At 50.8% G+C, this 25,193-nt stretch overlaps 1 protein-coding gene across 4 annotated transcripts in view; it reads right to left on the bottom strand.

Moving 5' to 3' along the window:
* Window positions 1–25,193, bottom strand: part of GFRA2 (GDNF family receptor alpha 2) — an 83,728-nt gene that overhangs the window by 43,565 nt on the left and 14,970 nt on the right. For all 4 annotated transcript variants that reach the window (XM_072796377.1, XM_072796380.1, XM_072796381.1 and 1 more), the window contains one exon: window positions 8,645–8,999. In XM_072796377.1, the coding sequence (XP_072652478.1) occupies window positions 8,645–8,999 (355 nt within the window). The remainder of the gene's footprint in view (window positions 1–8,644; window positions 9,000–25,193) is intronic.

Below are 25,193 nucleotides of genomic sequence, written 5' to 3'. Positions count from 1 at the left end.
ACAAATCTCCTTCAGACACCTTGGGGCACCATAACACCACCCCCAACCCCTTACCAGGCACTTATAGGTGCTAGGTACATTCTCAGTGCCTCTGCCCAGGCTAGCCTTTCCCAGGAGACCCTGCCCATTGCCCTCGCTTTCAATACCAGAAATATGCTAATGACCCCCAGAATTTATAACCCCCGTCAAGCTCCAGATAGGAATGTCTCAAAGGCATCTCAAAATTAACATGCCTAAAATGGAATCCCTGATTTATCTCCCTGTCTAAGCCTTCACCATCTCAGAAAATGGCATGATCACACACCAAGCTGCTCCAGCCAGAAGCCAGCAGGTTATCCTTCAATTCGTCTCTTCACTCCCACATCAAGGTATATCATTTCCATCTTCAAAATATCTCACATTTGCCCACTTATCTCCCTGCACACGGCCACCCCCTGGACTGAGCTGCCATCACCTCTGGTCTGGCGATAGTAGGATAACTTCCTCCCGGGCTCTTTGCCTCCTCCCGTGGCTCTCCACACAGTAGCCCAAGTAATCTTAATTTTAATAATGTCCCTAGTTGGCTTCAAAGCTTCCTTCTAATTGTGCTCAGAAAAAAAAAATCCAAATTCCTTGTTATAAAACAAATATGTCACGGGGATGTAATGTACAGCATGGGGAACAGAGTCAATAATATTGTAATAACTTTGTCTGGTGACAGAGAGTGACTACACTTATCTTAGTGAACACTGCGTAATGTATAGAATTGTCAAATCGCTGTCACATACCTGAAACTAATAAAACACTGTATGTCAACTATACTTCAACCTACAACTAAATCCAAACTCCTTGCAGTGGCCAGCAAGCTCTGCATGAGCTGGCCCTGCCTCCCTCCTCTCACCTCCCCCTCCTGTTCCCTCCTGGGGCCCCCTCGCTCCAGCCACACTGGCCTCTTTTAATTTTCTCCAGCAATGCCAGGCTCCCTCCCAGCTCCAAACTTCTGCACATGCTATTTATTCCTTCTGCATGAAATGTTCTCTCCTATCCTATCTGCCTTACCTCTGGCTTCTCCATTCTTCAGGTCTCCATATAAATATCACATCCTCAGATAAACTATTCCTGACCGCTGTCCAAGTAGCTCCTCTATTTCTATGTCCCACTCATTTTGCAAATGCCAGTTATATATTTATCTGTTTACTATCTCCTCCATCAGACAATAAGCTCCAGGGGAACAGGGACCATCTCAACTATATCCTCCAGTAAGTACCTCATGTCTAGCACAGTGCCTAGCACCCAGTAAATATTTGATAAATATATAAGTCAACACAGTAGTAATAGAAGAATGGAAAAAACCAGAGACCTAACTGGGACAATAAAGTATTAAAGGAAGGTCATGTGATCAGTGGCACATGAAGGATACAGACAAGTTCTAGAAAGTATCAGTAAAAGATATAGCTAGGAGATGAGGACCACACAGGCTTTGAAGGAAGGTAAGTTTTCGTACTATAGAGTGAATATTCATGTCCCTCCAAACTGATATGTTAAAATCCTGATCCCCAGTGTGATGGTTTTGAAGGTAATTAGGTTATGAGGGGAGAGCCCCCATGATGGAATTTGTGCCTTTATTTAAAAAGGAGCTCAGTGAACGATGCAAGATGATAGCAGCTGAAAGTGTGCCCTGGTCCTATGTAAGCAACACACATACAAGTGGAGGTGATGCTTCTGGTGTGGACAAACCTTAATGACTTGTACTCCGATTCTCTGCGTTAGTGGCGTCTCCTCCAAATGGTCGTTCCTCCTGTTGCTCATCCAGCAATGGAGGGGTTCTCATGCAGAATGCCACAAGTGGGAGCCTCTGCTAGACAAGGGGTGCACCACCACATCTCTGTGGGGTGTGAGCGTTACGGAGCCCAGATATCCATGCAGCAAGCCTGGACAATAAAGGTTTAAGGCACTCTTTGCCCAGCCATGCTAAGACCCCTGCAGTGGGCAGAGCTGGAAGATGTAAACTAGATATGCAGGCAGTGGCTTCCCACCGCATTTATTTTCCCAGAGCCTTCAGTTAAAATGACATTCAACATTCCAGCTTGGTCTCAATGTGCCACAGGAAATTCCAAGAGGAGTCATTTGGGCATCCTTGGGCAAGCAGGACCCTCACTGAGGCCAGCAGCAGGAGCCAGCATGGGATCCCCAGTAGGAAGATGGGTTTGGGGGTCTCTGGCAAGGCTGAAGATCCCACAATGCTGCCCGCATGTAGAGTCTCCATCCACTAGCAACCTTGCTGGTTAGGTTTTCTTCAGGAAGATGGTGACTTCTCTACCCCATGGCGCTCCTGGAGAAAGACTGGGATTTGGGGCTCCGAGCTCTGCTCAAGCCTGGCAGGCCCTAAGCCAGGTTCATGTGTATGTGGCTCCTCTTCACAAGGGCTGCCCTCAGTGCTACCAAAGTGACCCAGGGAAGACCTGGTAGGTAGCAGACCAGAACTGTGATGTCAAGAGTACCTGAGCAGAAATGCTACCATCTAGCTGATTGTGTGGCTCTCTTCTCGCTGCAGAGGCAATAATGACAGCATGCTGGCACTAGACTCGTAAGCACCCTGAGGGCATGGACTTCCACCTACTTTACTAACTCTAATCCCAGCACAAGGCCCACAGTGGATGATCAATAAATAGCTGTCAAATGAATAAAGGAAAGTCCTGAAGACCCACATTCCTCCGCTCCAGGTGACCCACAGGGCCCTGGAACACTGGTTGGATTCCCGCAGAGCGTCCAGTTTGCCTCACCCATGCCTGTGGCAGACATCACTAATCAGTCAGTCATTCACAGTCCTCCAGGCAGCCAATCCAAGCTGGACATCTAGAAAAGACAGAGCTTTGAGGAGTCCAGAAATCCTTCGAGAATCTAATGAAAGCACCGTACTTCCCTCTCAAACATACACATGAAATTTTGCATATGATTTCACGATATTCCAGACTCTTTCCTTTAAAAGAAGTAAAGGCTTGGAAGCCCCAGAGCCCACCACCCCCTGCAAATAATCATTTGCTGCTGTGTAGAGATAGCCCGCTAAAACTGTCAGCCAACAGATTTTATAAAGAATCCAAAAGAAGCTGAAGGGCCACACCAATCAAATCCAGACCTGCCCAAATATACTGCCTGCCTGCAGATACCAGACATGCCCCCAAGCTAAGCAAGAGGGCGAGCCTGCCGAAGGGACTCCTCCCCACTCCGTGTGGATAACCTTGATGGAGAGGACCCCATCCCTCTGCCTTCCCAGCATTCCTCCCAGACCAGGACAGCATCCACTGCATGAAGGAACCCAGGCAGCCAGGGTAGCCCCAGGCTGGAATCTATTTATACCCATCCTCAGCATCCAGAGGTTAAATTACAGCCCAGGATATGGCACAGGGCCAGCACCGAGTTATTTATGTCCTCTCGGGAGACCAAGAGGAATACGGCATTTCAGACAGCCTCTTCCAAACAAGGCCTGAGAGGGGACACGGTTTACAAGACAACGGAATCATCCTCCCAGAACTTTCCAGCCCCATATACCCTGCCCCCATGCACACACACATATAGTCCAGACCATCCTCATAATGAGTGTAAGTGGAGGGTAGCAATCAAAAGATCAGGTTTAAAAAAAAAAAAAAAAAGAAAAAAAAGAAAAGAAAAAAGTAGGTCATGGCCCATTGTGGAGCTGGGGTGAGAGAATTCGACCAAATTCCATGGATTCATTCCAAGAGATTCTCCGGGCTTTTCAGACTCCGTATCAGGAGACTTTAAAAGGAAAAGCCTCCCCTTGTCTTAAGTTTACAGTTCTGAAGGCTCATGGGATATGAACGAGACAAAGGCTAGAGACATGGCTGGAGTAGGAAGCTTCCATGCTGATCCTGATCCAAAGAATCAGGGGAAGATTCTGAAGTGCTGCCCAGAACCCCAGCCCCGTAAGGAGATGTCTTTGCTTAACCAAAGGCTTCTTCAAACCCCAACACCTTGTGGTTAGTGACATTTCATAAGATGGCACAGAAGAGTCTGTTAAATATCACACTGGGGATGTACAAGGCCTGCCCCGGGGTATGCCCCAAAGCAGATTAACAAACTTGCTTTAATGTAGTGCCGGGTGAGGTGAACTCTGGCAGAGCTGTCCCCCACCCCCGTGCCCCCTGCCAGAAACCCTGGGCCAAGATTCACTCAGGAAGAAGCATAGCCAGGCCAACACCCCCAGCAGGAAAGTGAAGGGGGTGAGGCAGGCTTGGCAAAGTGAGGACTGGGTGCTAGAGCACTGGAGCACAGGGCATGTTCTGAGAGATGCCTGCAGGCAAGGGCCTCATTCCCAAAGAGTTAGCTCAAAGAAGCTTTGTCATGACCCCCATCAAAGCCAGCTTTGTCCATTAAAGTATCCAGAAAAGGAAGACTCAAAGTCTCCATTTCCTCGCCCAAACACCACAGCAATGGGCTCTCCCATTTCACAGTGAAGATTTCCACCTGCGGTGCCTACCCTGGAGGGCAGAAACCTAAAAAGATCCAATGCCAGGGAGGGCGCTCCTTCCTGGGCAGAGTGCAGAATGAAGCCTGGGCTGCCTCTTCTCCACATGCCCCCTCCTGCCACCCGTCACCTCCTTGGGCTCCTCCGCAGACATGGGGAAGGGTCCATGGGTCAGTATGTCAGGCTTGCAAGAGCATGGGGGGGAAATGAGCCCCTCTCCTTCCAGGCCTGCCCCTAGGTCCTTCAAATCTGCCTTCCCAGGCCCTCTCAGGAGGTGTCTCTGTTGTGTCCTCTTGTGCCAAGAGCTCCTCTCTCCAAGAACAGAACCGCAAGGGGAGGTGCAGGGGGAGAAGGCTGCTCCAACAGACTCAGAACTGTGGAGGGGTCCTTGGAGATGGGTGAGCATCCCCTTGTGATCAGTGAAGAAAAGGAAGGCATAACGAGTGAAATGGGCCATCCAGGACCACCCAGGAGACCAAGAGTATGTCTTCTAGCTCGAGGGTGTCCACGACAACCACTTCCATCCACCACCTATCAGTCTGTTTCACCCACGTGCACCTCCCCAACCCTGCCTTAAGCCTCAACTCTGAGTCATGGGCAAAGTTCCACAGAGGACACCTGGCCATGCTGTTTAATGCCCCAGGCCCTACTAGCCCCATCCTGGATGCAGGCAACCCTATCACATCCTGGAGCACCTAGAATTTCTATTCTTGACCCAATTCAAACATCTAGAGACGGTACTGTTCATGGGTCCTGTGGTCACTGTTGTCATTGCAAATACACTGTGTGAGGCGGCCTGGCAGGTCATGTTAGCACCTAGAAGAAGGAGAGAATGCATCTCCATGCAAGAACTGCTTTGCTCCCTTCCATCGTGTTTTGGGACTCATGCGGCTCACCAAGGTCCTGCTCTATCCCAGCTACCCGAGGCTCAGAGCTCCGCTCAGTGACTGCTAGATCCGACACCTGCAGCATTTGCTCCCAACTTCCTTTACAAGGCTCTTGGTTTCTTCTTCTGACCATCCTCTTTGTGTATGTATGATTCATTTTATTGTATTTTACTATTTAAAGATTCATTTATTTATTTGAGAGAGAAAAAGATTGAGAGTGTAAGCAGGGGGAGGGAAAGTGAGAGAGAATCCTCAGGCAGACGCCCTGCTGAGCATGGGGCCCAATACGGGGCTGGATCCTAGGCCCCTGAGATCATGACCTGAGCTGAGATCAAGAGTCAGCCGCTCAGGTGCCCCTGAGCCAGCCAGGTGCCCCCGCATAGTTTCTTTTAAATTGCCTCAAGCAGTGTCTGTAGGTGATAAGACACCTATTTTTTTTTTTTTTTTAAGTAAGCAAAACAGAAAGGCCCACCTTCTACACAGCTTTCCAGAGCCTGCAGCTAGCTCTGGGGATCAGGCCCATCTCTGAACTCAGGCAGGGCTTGTTTTCCAAACCCAACTAAGCGCTTCCCCTTCATCCAGCATGGCCCCCATATTCCCATGGCACAGAGGCCTCCCTTCCCTCTGCAGGCTCTGTCTCAGTATCTCTGTTTCTGTTTTTTTTTTTTGTTTTTTGTTTTTTGTTTTTTAGGTTTTTTTAATTAATCATGAGAAACAGAGAGAGAGGCAGAGACACAGGCAGAGGGAGAAGCAGGCTCCATGCAGGGAGCCTGACGTGGGACTCGATCCCAGGTCTCCAGGATCACACCCTGGGCTGAAGGCGACACTAAATCACTGAGCCACCCAGGCTGCCCTCTCTCTCTGTTTCTGTCTCTCTCCCTCCCTCTCATGCAAGTCCCCAACAAGAAGGTTCGCCTCCACTTCTGCCTCCTGCCAGACCTAGATCAACTGCAACTAGCTTCCGCCTCCACTCACTCACTCACTCACACAGACTTACATTCACACACCGCCTCACATATACACAGCATACACACACTTCCATACACTCTTGCATTCACATACACATACACACTCCCTCCCATGGACACACACACACACACACCATGAGACGCCATGTCTCCCACCCTCCCTCCCTCAGGAACCCCCGTCTCTTCTGGATTCTGGTTCACTCTCTACCTGCGAGCCTCTCTGTCACAAGCCCCCCTTCTTCTGCACTTCCTCAAAGAACTTGTGTTTTCGGCAGAGTTCCACCTCACTGTCCACATTAATGGCTTCTCTTATCACCAAAACACTGAGGATGCCCAAGTCTGTAGGCATCTCCAGCCGAGACTCCACCAACCCACCCTGCACCATTTCACTCACTGCTGGAGCTTTAATCACCAACGAGGCACCCAACAACTCCCAAGCCCATTTCTCCACCCCAGCCCCTTTACTGAGCATGCCCCCAGACATTGCCAAGGGGATGGCATTGGTCCTCCAGGTACCACAAATGCTGCACATCCAAAACCCGCCCCCCACACTGAATGGGTCCTTCGTCCCATGAGTATTTAACTAGGAAACATGACAGTCACCGCTCATTTATCCATTCAAGTAATGTTTGTGGAGTGTTCACCATGTGCCAGGCTCTCTGTGCAGGATGAGGCGTGGAGTAAACAAAACAGAAATGACTTCTGCCTCCAAGGAACTTTCAACCAATCACCCAGTCCGGGCAAGTCTACTTACAAATCATATCTGAAATGATACACTTCTCTCCACTCCTATAGCTGCTTAGTCCAGGCCAGTACACTACACTGGTAAGCAGCAGTATTGATGGATTCCGGCTCTGAAACGTGTGAGCCGTGTGACCTTAGGCGATGTACTTTCTGCATCTCGATCTCCTTGTGTGACAGATAAAGATGATAATAGTTATCTACCTCGTAGCTTTATTGTGAGAGTTAAATTAGATAAACCATATAATAAACCAGAGCCCAGGGGATCCCTGGGTGGCTCAGTGGTTTGACGCCTGCCTTCAGCCCAGGGCGTGATCCTGGGGTCCCGGGATCGAGTCCCGCATCGGGCTCCCTGCATGGAGCCTGCTTCTCCCTCTGCCTGTGTCTCTGCCTCTCTCTCTGTGTGTGTCTCTCATGAATGAATAAATAAAATCTTTTAAAAAATTTAAAAAACAAACCAGCGCCCAGCACACAGTAAGCAATCTCTGAATATCTGCACTACCGTGACTTCTGTTCCTCCAGCAGCCCCGCCTGTGGCCTCCCCCCCCCCACCCCAACAGCCCTCCCTCCACATGCCCCCACCCTCCGCAGCTCTCCATAAGGCCAGGCTCTCCCCTACCCTCCAGCCTCTGCATATGCTTTTCCAGCTGACAACCTTCTCTGGCTTTCTTTTTCCTATTTTTCAAGGTTGAGCTCAACGCCCCCTCCTCTGGACCCCCAGGCAGATGTCCCTCCACGATTTCCACCTGCAGTGCCTCATCTGAGAGCCCACAGCCCTCGCCCCACTGCACAGGGATCACTGTCTTCTCTGTCTCCACCCCCTGGACTGGCTATTCCTCGCAGAGCACGATGTTCACCTCTGCGTGCCCAGGCCTTACAACTTAGTGCTGGGTGCAACAGGCGCTTGATAAATGCTTAACAACAAACAAGAACTGTAAAGAAGCAAATTTCAACTCCCTGTAACGACGATCAAAAAAACCTTCCTAATGATTAGGCTACACTCACTAAGCATTTCCTCTAGGCCAGGCTCTGTGCCAAGCTTCGGGCACACATCACCTCATCTAATCCTCACGTTACAACCCTGTGATGTGGGCATTTGTACTCCTGTCTGCAGGTGAAGGAACGGCAACTCAAGAAATGTTTACAACTCTCTCCGAGCCAGGCAGTTAGGAAGCGGAAAAGTCCAACCCAGGCAGCCAGACCCGGACCCGCGCTGCAGGCCGGAACCAGCCTGGCTCTGCCACCAGGGTGCAAAGAGCCACCTCTGTGATTTCTGAGAGCCCCTTCCTGATGGCCACGTGACCTCACGAGGACATCAGGTGGGGGCCTCCTGCAGAGGTGGGATGGAATCCACTGAAGGTCCCTTTAGTCCAGGCTCTAGAGGTCTAGGATTTGAAATTCTACACTCCCGGGCTTGCTCCCTGCAGCTTCCCACAGTGCTAAGCATGAGCAGAGCGCGGAGCAGGCACAGAAACCATGAACCTGCACCCAATGAATGAGTGGCCGGCAATTCGGTCGGCGGATACCTGAATCCCCTCTTTGCTGGGCCCTCGAGCTGCAAAGCGGTAGCGTGGTGGCAGGCTTACCGGCACAGGTGGTCGGTCCGGCACACGCTGCGGAGGTCCAGGCAGTTGGGCTTCTCCTTGTCCTCGTAGGAGCAGCTGGGCAGGATGGTCTGCCGGCGGCGCTCGGCACATGCCTGGTCTTGGCAGGAGCAGAAGAGCATGCGGTAGGTGTACTCGCTGGGCACCCGGTCGAAGAACTGGCGCAGGGCCTTGTGGCACTTCCGGCGGTTGCAGCGCTCGGTGGGCGAGATCTCACGGTTGCAGATGGAGATGTAGGAGGAGCGCAGCTTCTTGCAGTTGTCGTTCAGGTTGCAGGCCTTGGCAGCGTCCAGGCAGTGGTTGCTCTTGGCGCTGACCGCCGGGTCTGCCCCTGTCCCTGGAGGGGAAGGAGCGAGCAGGTCACAGGCCGGCACAAGCATGGGAAGACCATAGCACCTGCTCCCTGGGAACACCTCCCAGCGTTCAAAAAGCCTTTGCCTCAGTTTCCTCATCTGTGAAGTGGGGACACCTAATAGGCAGTTAGGATTTAAATGACCGAATAAGCAGGTCCACAATGGGCTTATAGGACAACACCTGGTATACCTGCAGGGAGCTATGAGGATGGGGACTGCTAATTCAGTCTTCTTTAAAACTTATAACAACCAAAATGGCAAGCAACTAAGCGTTCATAGTCATGTTCATAAATGTGAGTAATGGAAAATAAGATGACTGGCTCAAGATCATACAACCTATGGCAGGCTGGGTTCCCAGGCCCCTGAGCACCCAGGAGCAGCACACTGGAGCAGGCTCCTGGTCAAGGGTCTTGCTGGCATTTAGGGAGGGACAATTCTCATCAAGGCATCTTCAGCAGCCGGAGCACAAATAGCACCACTACACCATCCTCACACCCACCATATGGCCACTGAAACTGTCCCTACACATTTCAAACTGTCCCAAGGCAGGGGCTCTACAGTGGCTAGTTAGTACAGAGAACCACGAAAACGGAAAGGTTTTCTTCCATTTCTTTCTTCTGCCAGGCGGAAGCCCTGGCACCATGAGGTGGAGGGTAAAGGTCAGCCTCGGACTCTAACAGGGCTGAGCACATATCAGCCAAAGGGTATATGTGCTGGAGGTTGTGACCTTGGCATTAGTGCCATGGCTCTAAGTTTTGTACCACTGTCCATGGAGTGGAATGTCCTGGACAAAAAGCAGACTTCTCAGGAATTGTGGGGTTCCCTTTGTGGTGGTTACTCCATCATCCCACAAGTCTCAGCTCTTCTAAGGACCACCTGATCCTCCACCGCCAGCTGACCCTCACCTACAGAGAGCCTCTTGTCCATCCTGATGACAGAGGAGGGAGACAGGAATCCAGTCTGCACGTGCCCACCTGAGACATTCTGGTGAGAGCCAGATGGGAGATCACCTAATCCTACCTCTTGATTTTACAGATAAGGAAACTAAGGCACTAAGTGGGCAAGGGTTTGCCCAAGGTCCCCCAGCACACTGGCTGGTAAACCAGAGCAGGAACCCAGTCATGCCAGCACTGTGTACAACATCAGCTTAGCTTTTAGGATGGAGGAGCCACAGCCTTTTTATTCAATCTTCATCCACCCAGTAATGCTTGCCAATACTTAGTGAGTACCACCCACCTTACAGAAGGTCCTGGAACGTGGTGGAAAGGACACTGAATGAGGAAGGCTGATGCCATGCCCCCCTCCCATGGCCAGCGCAGGTGCCTGAGCATTACCAATACCACTGCTTGTGTTCAGGTCTCTGGGTCATTAACCATCTGTCAAACCCCACCTCTGCACAGCCCTCTCTCTGCTAGGTGCTGGGGCAGAGACAAATGTGTAAGAGGTGGTCCCATTCTTGAAGAGCTCACAAATCTAGCTAGGAAAGCAAGAGGCAGAAGAGCACAGCAGTTAAGACTGGGTGTTCTAGAACTGAGCCATCTGCATTGGATGGCCCTGCTGTGTGGCTCTGGACAAGTGACTTAAAAAAAAAAAAAAAACTACAACAACTTCCTCTGCCTCAGTTTCTCCACCTGCAAAACAGTACCTACCACATAGCATTCTTGTAAGTATGAATGAGATGGCTCACTTTTTTCTCTCTCCCACATGATAACATTGCCCCGTCTACAAGATCATCCTCATCAGCTGTTACACCACCCATCTTTAAGAAAAAAAGCCTCCTCATGACCCACCGTGAAGGTACCACCCCATTTTTCCGCTTCCTTGAAAGCAAAACCCCTCAATGGAGTTGTGCATACCAGCAGTCTCTTTCTCCCCTCTTGGTCTCACCTAGACCTGCTGCAGCCTGGCATTTACCTCCCCCTCCTGCTAGTGATCCTCTTCCTCAGCCCATCAGGACACTGGCCACAGTGGGTGGCCCCCTATGGCTCCCTTTCCTCATGGCCTGCCCTCTCTGTGGTCTTCCTGCACCCACCCTGCACTTGTCTGAGCAGTCTCCACCTTTTCCAGGGCTCAGCCTCCTCCTATATGCACCCACTCTCTATGGCCCTCATGGCTGGCCCCCACCCAGACCTCCCTCTGAACCCCAGATCCGTATGTCCAACTGTCTGCTTGCCCACTCTACCTACAAGGCTGACACCTGCATCTCAAATTTAACATGCCCCAAATCAAGCCCATATGTTCCCTGCGAGGCTCTTCCCCAGCGCAGGCCTCCTCCTCCCTCTGAAAATAACTCACCCTCCCAGTAGCTCAGGCCAAAAATCTCAGTACCTCCATGATTCCTCTTGTATTCACACACTATGTCAGGAAAACCAGGCAGTTCCACCTCCAAAAAACATCCAGAATCCAACCACTTCTCCCCACCACCCCTGCTCCCCACCCCCACAGTCTAAGCCATCATCACCACATGCTGGCAAGAGCCTCTGTTCCTAGTCTCCCTTCCCTGTCCTTGCACCCACTCCACCCTCTACCTTAAAACAATCCTCTCTCATCACAGCTGGAGTGAACCTTCTAGAACCTAAGGCAGAGAGATCACGCTCCTGGGCCCCAAAGCTTCCAGTGGATTCCCATCTCACTCAGGTCTGGGGGTGGTCTTCAAGGCTCTATATCTGTGCCATCCAACATGGTAGCCACTACTCACATGTGGCCATTGAACCTGAAATGTGGCTAGCTCGAAATGAGATGTCCATACCAGGTTCTGAAAATACACACCAGATTTTGAAGATTTACTAAGAAAAAATAATAATGTAAAGCATTTCATTAATAATTTTTTAGTTTGACTACATATTGAAACAATAATATTATGGAAATATTTTAAACGAATGTATTGTTAAAATTAATTTTACTTGCTTCTTTTTTACTTTTTTAATGTGGCTACTAGAAAACTTAGAATTATATAGGTGACTCATATTTCTGTTAGCCAGCACTGCTCTATATGACTTCCCCTCCTACTCCTCCTGGTTACTTCTTCAATTTGAGCCACAATGGCCTCCTTGCTCTTCCTGGACCATGCCCTGACCTCGGGGCCTTTGCACTTGCTGCTTCCTCTTTCTGGAATGCTCCTCCCCATTACCTTTCCTCATTTCTTTCAAGTCTCTGCTCAAATCTGTGAATCCTTCCCAACCACTATACATAATAAGAAGCCACGCCCATTACCTCTACTCTGATCTCTTTTTCCCACAACTCATCACCATCTACCATAGTATACACTTCCTTCGTCATTTGTTTGTTTGTGTCAAATACAAACTCCGTGAAAGCAGGGGCTTTACTGGTTGTACTCACTGCAGTACCCATATTTCCCAATGTCTGGTACGTGGTAGGTGTTGCAGACAAATTTAACAAGTCAAAGAATAAATGTACTTTGGACGATATTTAATTCCTAGCAAGTATTCGAAAGCTGTTGGCTAATATTACTAAAGAAGCCAAACTGACGTGGAGCCAACAATAGTGGTCAATGCAAGGCCATGTCTAGTCAAGTATCAATGTGGTCCAGAAGGGCTCAGATGTGAAAGTCAGGAGACAAGGGACAAAGACTGGGCCTCACCCCGACACCCTGCCAACAACAGCCCTACAAAGGTGGAAAAAGAGAAGTTCCCTCTCTTCTTCTTGTGAAAACAAAAAGGGGATTAAGGCAAAGAGGGAATCGAGGATGGTTTTCCCATTCACTGGATAAAGAAATCTTTACTGAAGGCCTACTAGGTGCCAAGCACTTCCTCAGAGCCCCAGCTGGGAACAAGGGGGCAGGCTGCGGCAGTGCTAAACTCTGCATCAGCGAAGTCAGGCTGCTGTAGGAGCAGAGAGGAAAGCATCGTGCCCAGCCCAGGGGTCGCAGCAGCGGTGACATCTCTGCTGAACCTACAGGATGAGTCAGAGGAAGCAAAAAGAGTGCAAAGTGGGTCCCCAGGCCGAGTGAACAAAGAGTTGGGGCAAAAGCTGGGGGGGAGCCGACGGCAATTCAGGATGCCAGGACATGGAAACTGAAAGAGGAGCCCAGGGGAGCACAGAAGAGGCTTGTCGACAATGGGGTGCGGCCTCCCAGGCCGTCCCCACCGCACCCCCGAGCTGTGGCCACACCATCCTGCCAGGGCCAGGATCCAAGGATGCCTGTCGACACAAAGGCTGTTCTGGGGGCATCTCCCCCGCCAGCCAGGTGGTTCTTCCACGTTCCTTGCACCTGTCAGGACGCTGGCGGGCGGAAGGGAAGAGCGAGCGAAGCAGCCTGGGGCGGAGGTGGAGGAGCGCCAGGACGGCCAGGCCCCCGGAGAGGCGCGGGGCGACGCCGCACGCCGAGCAGCAGCTAATTTGGGCCTGTGGCTGCTTTTAGGTTCCCCAGGTGCTCTGTTCCTGCTCCTCTCAGCGTGTTCTGAGCTAATGCCGCTGTAATTACAGCCTCAGTGCCTTCCATTTGGAACTTGAATAGTGAGAGCTTGTGCTAGGGGGCGGGAAATGTAAACCCCTGGGCCAAAACTTGGTAAATTTCCTAGAAAAAAAAAACAATAAATGTGGCAACAGTAACAGCAATTGCCTGGTTACAGGGATGATGCCCCTTCCGACCCTCCCGGGGCGGATGCCCACCCTGGGGGAGCTCGGCCCCGGAGGCTGGCCTGGGCTCAGCTCTCCTTCCAAGCCAGGAGGCCCGGGGCCGAGACGGGCAGGCCCACCAGACGGCCCCTTCCCACAACCACCCCCTCGCTTTCACCACTGACCGCCTCTCCCCTGGGTCCGGAAGGCTTGCTTTTCTCTTCAGGAGACCCCACTTGGGGAGGAGGGAGGAAAGTGCTGGGTTGCAAATAGCAGCCTCACCCAGCGAGGGGCTCAGCCCCTTGACTAAAATGTCCAAAGGGCAGGGAGGGAGGGAGGCCCCTGCTACCCGCCTCCCATACCACCCAGCAGAGACCACACAGGACCTGCAAAGAATTCAGGAGCTAGGGGCACCTGGGTGGCTCAGTGGCTGAGCGTCTGCTTTCAGCTCAGGTCGTGATCCCAGAGTCCTGGGATCGAGTCCCACATAGGGCTCCCTGCATGGAACCTGCTTCTCCCTCCGCCTGTGTCTCTGCCTCTCTGTGTCTCTCATGCATAAATTAAAAAAAAAAAAATTTAAGAATTCAGGAGCTAGAAGTCCACATAGGCCTGGTCCAGCCTACTCTCCACACTCACTCTGCTCCTCCCTACACAGGTCTCTCAGGTCTGCTGTGAGGAGCCCAGATGGGCCAAGGGAGGGTGAGGGGGGATTTAACCACCTTGATACTTTACAGAACCTCAGGGAACTCAGCCTCCCAGGTCCAGCCCCTGGGTACACACCCTGGCTTCTTCATGCCCCTCCATGAGGCAGGGCCAGGGAACAACTGTAGAGGGGCTCCCTCTCCCCAGCCAAGCCTCCCCTGCCTCCCCTCTTCCCTCCTGGGGTGCTGCCCTGAGCCAATGACCATCTGTCCCTAGATCTTCAAACTGCTAATCCTGAAATATCTGTGTGACACTTATATCAAGTTGGGTTTATCACAACGCAGTCACCTTGGTCCACCTATATCAATTTTGGCACGTTACCAGTACCACACATATGAACGTTGAATTAATTTCTCCTTTAAATAAATCTCTTAATTTTTAAATAAAATGTTTAAATTTTGGGCAGCCCCGGTGGTTCAGCGGTTTAGTGCCGCCTTCAGCCCAGGGTGTGATCCTGGAGACCCGGGATCAAGTCCCACATCGGGCTCCCTGCATGGAGCCTCCTTCTCCCTCTGCCTGTGTCTCTGCCTCTCCCTCTCTCTGTGTTTCTCATGAATAAATAAAATCTTTTTTTAAAAAATGTTTAAATGTCTTCAATTGTCAATTTTTAAATTTTTTTAAGATTGATTGATTGATTGATTGATTGGAGAGAGCAACTGAGCAAATGCATGCAGGCACAAGTGGGAGGAGGGACAGAGGGAGAAAGAATCTCAGGCAAGCTCCATGCCCTCAGCCTCTATCTCACAATCCTGAGATTATGACCCAAGCAGAAACCAAGAGTCAGACACTTAACCAACTGAGCCACCCAGGCACCCCTTTAAATTCTTTAATACCTAACCAGATTTATCCTAAATGATAATATCTATGTTAGTTCTGAATTTTTCTAATATGTGTTAAAATACACTGCTATTAAAATAAAAATATTTATTCCTACGCCCATCTCCCATTCCAGCAGCAGGGTGCGTGCAGTCAGAAGGAAATAACTGATTTACAGTTGAGATTCTTCAACTTTGGTGCGTTTGTGAGTCACCTAAAGTGCCTGTTACATGCAAATGCACAGGCCCCACGCCTCCTTGTCAAAAACTCTATGCCTGGTGCCTGAGAATCAGGATTCTGCAAGCTCTTGCATGATTCTGAGGCTGCCTTCCCAACTTGCAGAACCAGTGATTTGGAGGAGAGGCTAAGCTGCCAGTGCCCACTCCTCAAATACACACACATCTGATCCAGCATATTTACCAAACCCACCCTCAGCAGAAGGCAACTGATGGGTCTCTATTGCACACCCCCTGAGGCTTCACCCCCAACCCAACTGGAAGCTTCATCAAGGTAGACTCTCCAACCACCAAAAAGCCTCTCCCTGTGGGAGTAAAATAAGATGCTCACCATTCTGTGATACTTGTAATCCAATGGGGTGCTGGGTATTGGTATTTCTATTCCCCTTCTGGCCTTCCAAGAAATTGCCAGCCTGGTCACTTGCCCCTAATCTCACTTCTAGCTGCAATGTCCAGCCCCAAGCCTAGCCTGGGCCTCTGTGCCATACTCCACAGCTCTGCCACTAAAGTGGAAGCTGGAGGCTTAATTCTGTCTCTGACTCTCCCAACGTGTCAATCCCCAGATAAAGCCTGACCCTCTCTGGGTCTTACTTCCTCATCTGAAAAATGACAGGTTTTGAACTATATGGTCTATATTTTGTGATTCTCTTGCTAACCCTCACCCCCCTGGTACACACACACACACACACACACACAGAGTGTAAGACTCTGAGGGCTGCAGGGAGTGAGGAAATTCCCATCCCACCTCCTTTAGAAACAGGCTAAAAGGAGTCTACCCTGGTCCCATGCAAACACAGCATTTATATGCATAGAAATACACTCGCATAAACAAGGACTCACAGCCACACCTGCCTCCTCCATGCGCAGACCCCAAGGTCCTGTTGGCTGGCAGTCAGTCACACACAGCTAGCTGTCAACCAACAAATATGTTCAGGTATTGACGACATGCTCTAGAAATCCACCTATGAACTGAAAAGACAGAGTCCCTTCTCTCCAGAGGCTTTCAGTCTAGTGAGAGAAAGACTGATAATAAACATATTATCAAATAAATATGGTAATTTAAAGTGCTAATACATGCTACAGAGAAAATAAACTAAGGGAATTCAAAAGAGAATGACTGGGGGATGGGAGGCTCTGTCCTAGGAGGTAACATCCAAGTTGAGAAAGAATGGTGGGCAGAAGGAGTGAAACACACACAAAAAAATCCAAGGTAAGAGAATCCCAAGCAAAAGGAAAAGCAGGTGCAAAGGCCCTGAGACAGTCATAAGCTTGGTGTGTGCCAAAGGAAGAGTAAAGTGGCTGAAGCTTCCTTAACGAAGCAGAAGTAAGAGAGAAGAGAAGCCACAGGTGGGTAGTGACTACAAAGATTCTGTATATAACTTAGAGATAAAAACAACAGGATAGGTGGGATGCTAAATGGGACGAAAGAGAAATCCAGGAAAACTCTTAGGTTTGGGGCTTGAGCACCAGGTGGATGGTGAAATCACTTTGTAAAACAGGAAAGACCTGGAGGGGGCAGCCCTGGTGGCGCAGCAGTTTGGCGTCGCCTGCAGCCTGGGGTGTGATCCTGGAGACCCAGGATCGAGTCCCACATCAGGCTCCCTGCATGGAGCCTGCTTCTCCCTCTGCCTGTGTCTCTGCCTCTCTCCCTCTGTGTCTATGAATAAATAAATTAAATCTTTAAAAAAAAAAAAAAAAAAGGAAAGACCTGGAGGGGAGAAGGAGGGCAGAACTAAACACACAATTCTGTTTTCCCTGAAGTTGGAGATGCCTACTAGATGTCCAAGTGGAGATGCTGAAAGGGCAGAAGGACAAATGAGTGCAGGAGGTAGGTCTGAGCTAGAGGCATAAAACGGTATGACTGACATGGAGGCTATTTGGTACCAGAGGACTAAATCAGGTGGCCCAAGTTGAGGGTGATAACAAGAAGAGGAAAGGGCTCAGGACAGGATGGGCTTGGGATGCCATCATTTAGCAGACACTGGGAAGGAGTGGACCAGGAGGTGGTAGAAAGCCAGGTGTCATGGAAGCCAAGCCAAGACCTCCAAAGAGGACAATCAACTCAGTCCAAAGAAGTAGGGATGTAAGGGTGAGCAGAGGGGCAATCGACAATGAGATGCAGACAAAACCAACCCTAAATGGGGCTGGATGGGAGGCAGGACAGGTGAGGAACTAGAGGGAACCCACTTTCCCGATGGGCTGTAGCCACCCACACCATCACCACCATACCCCTCACCCTCATGGGGCCATCCGTGCCCAGTTGCCCAAGATTCACTCACATTCCCAACACTTGCATCCTGAGCACCCACTACATGTGGAGCCCAGCCGGAGAAATGAACAAAACCAACAAAGGCCCCTGCCTTCCTGAAGCTTACATTCTCCTTTGAGTGAGACTATAATCCAGTAACAAAGAGAACATTACACTTGCCTGAAGCTCGCTCTGCAGCTTCACAAGTCTCCCTGCCCGTCCCTGCTGGGGGCTGGGCTGATGATTATGTGCAGGGACTCCGGCCCAGCTGGGAGGCGGAGGACCTAGCTGGGCCACCAGCTAGCAGAGCAAGCGTCACAGGTTATGCAACCTCTTTGAGCCGCATTTATTTTCCTTATCTGCAAAACGAGGATAAAACACCCAGGCTGCCCGCACATAGGACGGATGCTAAAGATGAGACAGGATAATATAGATAAAAATGCCTCTCGCAGTTCCCGGCACATGCGCCATAAATGCTTGCTTAAGAATGTGTTCCCCAGCTGGAAAGATCTTCCCCCCCCCCAATCTCTCCATTTTCACATAACTCTGCTAGAAGAGACTCATCCCATGGACCTCTTGCCCCAGCCTCACACACCACACCCCAAAAGATAGAAGGATCCCCAGTCTCCTCATTGGTGAACAAGAGACAGGCTCTCTGCTCATCCAGGAGCCTAAGAGATCAGGAACTCCAGAATCTTCCTCGCCACTGGAGTGGTGGCCAGGAGCCCCATACCATTTGCATGAAGTAATGCCTCAGCTTCCCCAAGAGATGACCTTGCCAATCCCAGCATGCCTCGCCTACCAGTCCTCTGTCCTCACTCAAGGGCCAGGCATCCAGTGGGACCACAATCTTCATCCCCACTGCTCCAGATGCCTGCCCTCCTCAAACTAGTAGCAGTCCCAAGCTCCCTTATATCCTCAACCTTCTCTGGGACATTCCTCTCACCTCCAGCCCCACACAGCACACAGCCACCCCAGCACCCTCCAGGGTCAGCCATATTTTTGGAAGCAAACCAACACACCAAAAGTTAATTTGATGAATGGCAAATTCACTGAAAATCTATTCCAAAAACCGATTGCTCTTAAACATCATTTTATATTTTGTCAAACCTTAACCACTGTCAGAATTCTTTCTCCAATTCTTCAAAGGGCTTATTAGTCTTAATTTGTGTTGCAAGCAATTAAAAATTAAAATTTCATTATTTCACATTTGAAGGGGCTTTTTCGGCCATTTTTGAGGGCTCTGTGTCTTCTCAAATGTAATCGGAGTGGGTTTTTTTAAACTAGGTTTTTGACCATGGTCACACCAATTCCCACAATGGCACATCAGCTTTAATTTTGTATTTACAACAATTAAAAACAAAATTGAAGCATTTCATATTGATACAATTCACCTAAATCCTTTATCAGCGTTTTTTTTTTTTAAGATTTTATTTATTTATTCATGAGAGGCAGAGAAAGAGAGAGAGAGAGACACACACACAGGCAGAGGGAGAAGCAGGCTCCATGCAGGGAGCCTGACATGGGACTCGATCCCAGGTCTCCAGGGTCACGCCCTGGGCTGAAGGTGGCGCTAAACTGCTGAGCCACCCGGGCTACCCCAGCATTTTTTATTTGTGGTGAATGGATGCGTGATTGGAAGCACCAACCATAAGTTAAAATTTTTTTACTGATTATGAAATATGCTTTTCTCACCCTAAGATGTCCTTCTTCACAAAGAAGTTCCAAAAAGCCATCTACAGTTGCTGTTTTTACCTTCCTACCTCACATCCTCTCTTCCATCTTCCCCAAATCAACCTTCCAACCCATGGCCCCACTAAGGATAGTGTAGTCAAGGTCATTAGGGACCTCCATGCTGCCACATGCGATGGTCATGTGTCTGAACTTCTCTGAACTGACCCCTCTGCTACATTGGGCATAGCTGACCCCTTCTCTCTTGAGACCTGTACCTCTCTTGGCTTCCCCCAGCACCCTTGACTTGCTTTCCCCTTCCTCATTGGCCCTCATCTCAACTTCTTTGCTCACTCTTCTCCCCTGCTCATGAAGCCCAGCCTCCCTCTCTTTTTGTCCACACACTCTTGCTAGGTGACCTCATGGGTCCATGGCTTTAAATATCATCTATATGCTAACGACTCTCAGTCTATATATCAACCCTGACCTCTCCTCAGAAGTCCAGGCTTACATCCAACTGCCTACTTGGCATTTCCAGGCAGAGGTCTGACAGAGAACTCTAGATTACTGGCCCCTCCAACCTCTCCTTCCCTCTTTCCCATCCTAATATATGGCAGTTCCACCGTTGTTCAAGCCTAAATTACCAGAGTTGTCCTTAGCTCCGTCCCACAACAAATCCCTCTCCATCCCCTACTGTCTTAGGACTCTAGCCTGTGCAACAGCCTCCAACTGCTCTCCGGCTTCCACTCCTACCCGTGCCCCTCCCCACCCCATGATCCACTCTCCCGCAGCTCAAGAGTAAGCTTTTCAAAAGTATAAATCACACTGTGCTTCTCAAGTACCTAAAATCCTAAGTGCTACCCAAGTGCCTAAAAGGTTTCTCATCACTCTTCAAATGAAATCCAAAGTCCTTAACTTGCTTGTAGCATCCCAGTGATCTGGCCCCTGCCTGCATCTGTGCTCACCCCCCAAACCACCACATCCACCTCATTCACTGAGTCCCAGCCACATGGCCTTCCCAGGTCCCACCCTCCCTCATGGTGTCTCCTCCTGGGGACTTCATGGCTGGATCCTTCCTGAGAGTCCAATTTTGGCATTCCCAATCTGGAGGACCCACCAGCCACCTCTGTCCTATCCTCCTATTTAACTTGCATGGCACTCATCACTATCTATTTGTTGGCGGTGCTGTTAATTTGTTTGTTGGCTTGTCTTCTGTTTTTCTGTCTCAGGCTAATTGAAATAAGCTCCATAAGAGCAACAGACTTCCTTGTCTCGTTCACTAACATATCCGCAGCACCTAGAACGAGGCACAGCATGCAAAGGACGCTCCTGGAGTTGAAGGATGAATTCACACCCACACCACCTCTGCAAGATGGGGCATAAGCGCCCAGAGTTCAGTGACAAAGCCTCCAGACTGTAGGAAGCCCAAGAATATACATATAAAGGTTTAGTCCAATAATTATTTTTCTTGATCACGTGAAAATGGACTTCCCATCTTCAAATGCCCCTCTGTATCTAGCCCTGGACCAGTGTTCCCTGGGTTTCCCCAGGCGGTAAAAAAGAAGGCTGAAGAGAGTGATTGTTCTGCTGAGGGAAGGGCCCCATCACCCCTCTTCACTTGCCCACTCAGGCCACACATACACACACACACACACGCACACACACGCACCCATGCACCACCGCCACCACCACCTCACATCCTCATATATACATACCACTCCACACACACCACCCCCATGCCACACACACACACATAGCATACATGCCATATGCACACATCACCTCACACACACACATCATATGCACACACACTTTCATATATACATGCTACTCCACAAAAATATACACCAGACGTGTGCTACCCACACACACGTATCCTACATGCCATATGCACATACCACCTCACACACAAATACACACACATGCTCACAGCACACACACACACACATCTGCATCACCCCACACATACCATCCTCCACACACTCTGACCCCAGTCAGACCTATGCCTTTCTCTCCACAGCCATGGGGCTAAAGGAGTCTATCAACAGATATGATTGGAAGGGGCAGCCCCAGGGTAGTTACCCAAACCCTGCCTTTATGCCGGGATAAATCAGGTGAGTACAGTGCATGGCTAAACCAGGAGCATGCGCGGGGGGACGGAATCTTGCAGCCATCTCAGGAGCCTCTCAAGAGCAGAGAGACCCAGCCTAGAACAACCCCACATCCACGCTGCTGGCAGAGACTGTCTTCATACCCGAGAGGAAGCAAGTAGGAGTCCCCTAGGAGACGCTATTTTACAAGTACCAGAAGAGATGCCTGCGTGGCTCAGTCAGTTAAGTGTCCGACTCTTGATTTCAGCTCAAGTCATGGTCTCAGGGTCCTGAGATCCAGCCCTGCATCGAGCTCCGCACTGGGTGTGGAGCCTGCTTATGACTCCCTTCCTCCCTCTCCCTCTGCCCTTACCCCCCTAATAAAAAGTACCAGAAAATGTCTTCGCCCTAAAAACCTCACCCCAACCATGACATCTCAAATTCTACCATTAAAAAAGCCTCTCTTTGGGGTTAAACTTTGTTCTCTCCTGTTCTTTTCTTCCTTCCTTCCTTTTTTCTCACAGCAGTTTCTTCTTTGGACACAAAGGCAACGAAGCATGATGTCACCAACACCCTGCTCACACCTTAGCACAAGCAGATCCTCCCACCCACTGACGGGAGCCCGAGGTCACAAGATCACAGCACTGCTAGGAGAGAGCAGGAAACAAAAAGGAAGGGGGGACACCTCGGCACCCTTTGATGGCGAAGCCGGCCTCCTCCCAGGTGCTCCCAACTGCTGATCGGTGTGGCAAGAATCACTGGTCACCTGACCCGATCCACCCATCACCTCCCCTCCTCCGTCCCCACAGTCCCACAGTCCCTGGCCCCACACCCCACACCCTCGCTCCCTGGCCATCAGAGGAGCTCTTCCCGAAAGGGGAGGAGGAAGAGGTGATAGAGCTGCAGCTAAAGCCCAATTTTCGTTGACACTCAGAGTCTCTGACAGCTGTTAGAAGAAGAATGTGATTTTGAAATTTAAATAACACGCTTCTGCATTCGGCTCAGGGAGACAACCTGAGGATAAGCAGTTTATCGCCTAAGCCACCATGCAGGGGGGTAGGGAGAGAGGCCGCCTGCTTCCTCAGTTCCTCCCTGTCCTCCATCCCCAAACTGCCCCCCCACCCACCTCCTCATAGGGGCTGCCCCAGAAGGAGGTTTCCGAGACTCACCAGCCAAGCAGCTGAAGCCGGTGAAGCCCTTGCTCACCAGTCTCTGCCAAGCAACCTGAGGGGAGGAGGGGCTAGGGGCAGAAAGGCTCAGACACCCCCTCAGAGGAGCAGGGAAAGGAAGGGGCCTCCAGAGGCATCTAGCAGAGCTGAACCAGGCCCCCCCTATGGCCATGCGGGCAACTGTCACACAGGCCTGGCTCTGGAGGCCAGGACCTCAGCCCCTCCCCAGTCAGGTAATCATGCTGAGTGAGCTCTGTTCTGGAGAAGTCCAGGGCAGGACTCCTGGGCAAGGAGACCCCAGAGAGGCCAATCTCCCGTCTGACATCAGGATCTCTCTTCACTGTCCTTGGAGCCCACCAGGCCCAGAAGATGTGTGGTTCCTTCACTATCCCAGCTGGGCCAGGCCTCTAAGCCATGATGCTGCCAGGAATGGCATTTCCAGAACCCCTCTCTCCCCTTCCAAGACTTCCATGATCTACCCAAGCGCACTGAACTCTCCAGGCAGCACTTGGTCTACACCACCACCACCGCCACTAAGCCTCCTGGTGAGTGTCTAAGTGGGTGTCTGCTCACCCCACCAGACAGTGAGGACGTGAGTCTGCATCAGTTTAAAGCAGTGTCTGATGTAGCATCTGGAACACAGCAAGCTGAATGTTTACTGAACTAAACAGGTGGGCCCCAGCCCCACCTCTCCCACGAAGCACTTAGGAGCCCTGCCTTTCCCTAAACCTCAGGTGCTCCTAAGGTGCAGCCCACACAGGCCCCTCACACTCGCCTGGACCTCTTCACACCTTTCCTCATGTGGTCTAATACCCCACTCCAAGCCATTAGCTCCCTCCTGCCCACAGCAGCACTGCCCATGGCCTTCACTCAGGGTGCCCCAGCACCACATGAGGAGCTGTACATGCATCATCACCAACCCCTGCAGGGAAGGCCCCAATTGCTCCATTTTACAGGTCAGCAGGGTCAAGTGACCCACCCGGTGGTCACCCAGCTGGTAGGGCAAAGCCAAGATTCAAACTAGGTCTAGCAGGCCCACTCCAGGATCTTCTGTGGATATGTACTAGGAGCACGGCGCAGTGAAAGGCACCCTCAGGAATATGGAGAGGCTAGATGCACTGACACAGACACCAACACCCACAATCACACACATGCCACAACCATGACACTTCTGTGGTACCAAGGGCAAGGGTGGTGTTCATCTGTCAGGGGCCACCTGCCAGACTTCTTGGCAGGGATAGGGTACCCTCCACTCCTAAGCCCCCAAAAACGGAACCACTGGAACCTGAAACAAGAACATCCTTAGGCCTTTCCCACCCCTATCCAAGCAAGACAGCTCATCCATCCCAGAGGCTCACTGGCCAACTGAGGCAGACAGTGCCCATGGCTTCTTCTTCCAACCCACAAAAGGCCACGGGCCCAGACATCTTGCCAGCCTCCATGTGTCCCCACCACCCCCACAGCATGGCTCACCAAGGTCAGGGTGGCTCAGCAGGAGTCCCCAGGGTATACCATCCCATGAAAATTACCAGTCAGCTCCCACTCCAGCCCCCACCAAGCACCATCGTGGGTAGGAGGCAACCTCGTGTCATCAAAAGCCTTGCAACCATTTCCCAGATGGAAGCTTCCAGACCAGCTCTGCCACAGCCAGTCATCTGCCCTTAGAGAATCCACCCTACGTTTTAAAGAGCTACATATTTTAGTACAATGTACCCAGTTACTGATCCTAGGGCCTACGCAGAGAGAAGGAACAGGCTTACCCTTCCCCCAGGGCCTCTGGCATCAGAATGCTAGAGAAATTCTGGCAGCTTTTTTTGCCAATAGAATCCCAGTAGGACTTTCTGAGAACCCCAACAGAGAGAGGAGGCCAGAGATAAAGAACACATGTTCCAGGAGGCCCCAACGACAGGGACCCAAATTCTTAGACAGTAAATGTTAAAGAGACAGTAGGAACTGAACAGCACACTCTTCTGAGTCCCTAGGACTGAGTGGGGGTAGTAAGGCCTAGAGAAGGGGCAAAAGACCACATAGTCCCCACTCACAGCCTTTCCACACAAAGATGATAGAGGAGGCAATGCACAGACAACTATGAGTATGTGCAAGTGCAGAAGGGCTCCTTACAGTCCTACAGGGTGGCAGCCTCATCACCCACCCTAAAGCACCAGTGCCGATCTTAGGTCACACAAGCCCAGCCTTCTGAGCCAGCAAGCCACAGGTAGGTGATATAGGGGCCCAGATGCTGACCCCACAGGGAAGCCACAGAGGGATGCATGTTCCCCTAAGCTCCAAGACGCTCTGCTCACCCTAGTACACCAAACAATGCTGCTGCTGTCTGTGTGCCTTGATGGGCAAATATTAGGCAGCTCTGTTCTAAGCTTCTGTCTTCCTTTATCAGAAAAGAAACAAGTCTGTGGCAGAGAATGCAATGGCACTCGGGCCTCCCAGTTCCGCATCCAGCCTTGTTTCTTCTCTGTGCCCCACACTCACCCGCTTGGCTTCTTGGTGGCCTGGCCAGGGTCCTCCACCCAGCTATGTGCACAAGCTTCCCAGAGATGGCCACTCATGCACCAACTCTAAGCTGGGCTACTCTGGGTGGAGTGGGGTCAACAGGAGCAATAAGGGGGGAGCTGTCACAGACCTTGAAGCTAGGCCCTCTCTGCGGGGAGCG

This window comes from Canis lupus, chromosome 24, assembly GCF_048164855.1.
Source record: "Canis lupus baileyi chromosome 24, mCanLup2.hap1, whole genome shotgun sequence".
NCBI lineage: Eukaryota > Metazoa > Chordata > Mammalia > Carnivora > Canidae > Canis > Canis lupus.
Note: the sequence above shows the minus strand (reverse complement) of the source record. Positions and strands in the feature narration are given on the sequence as shown.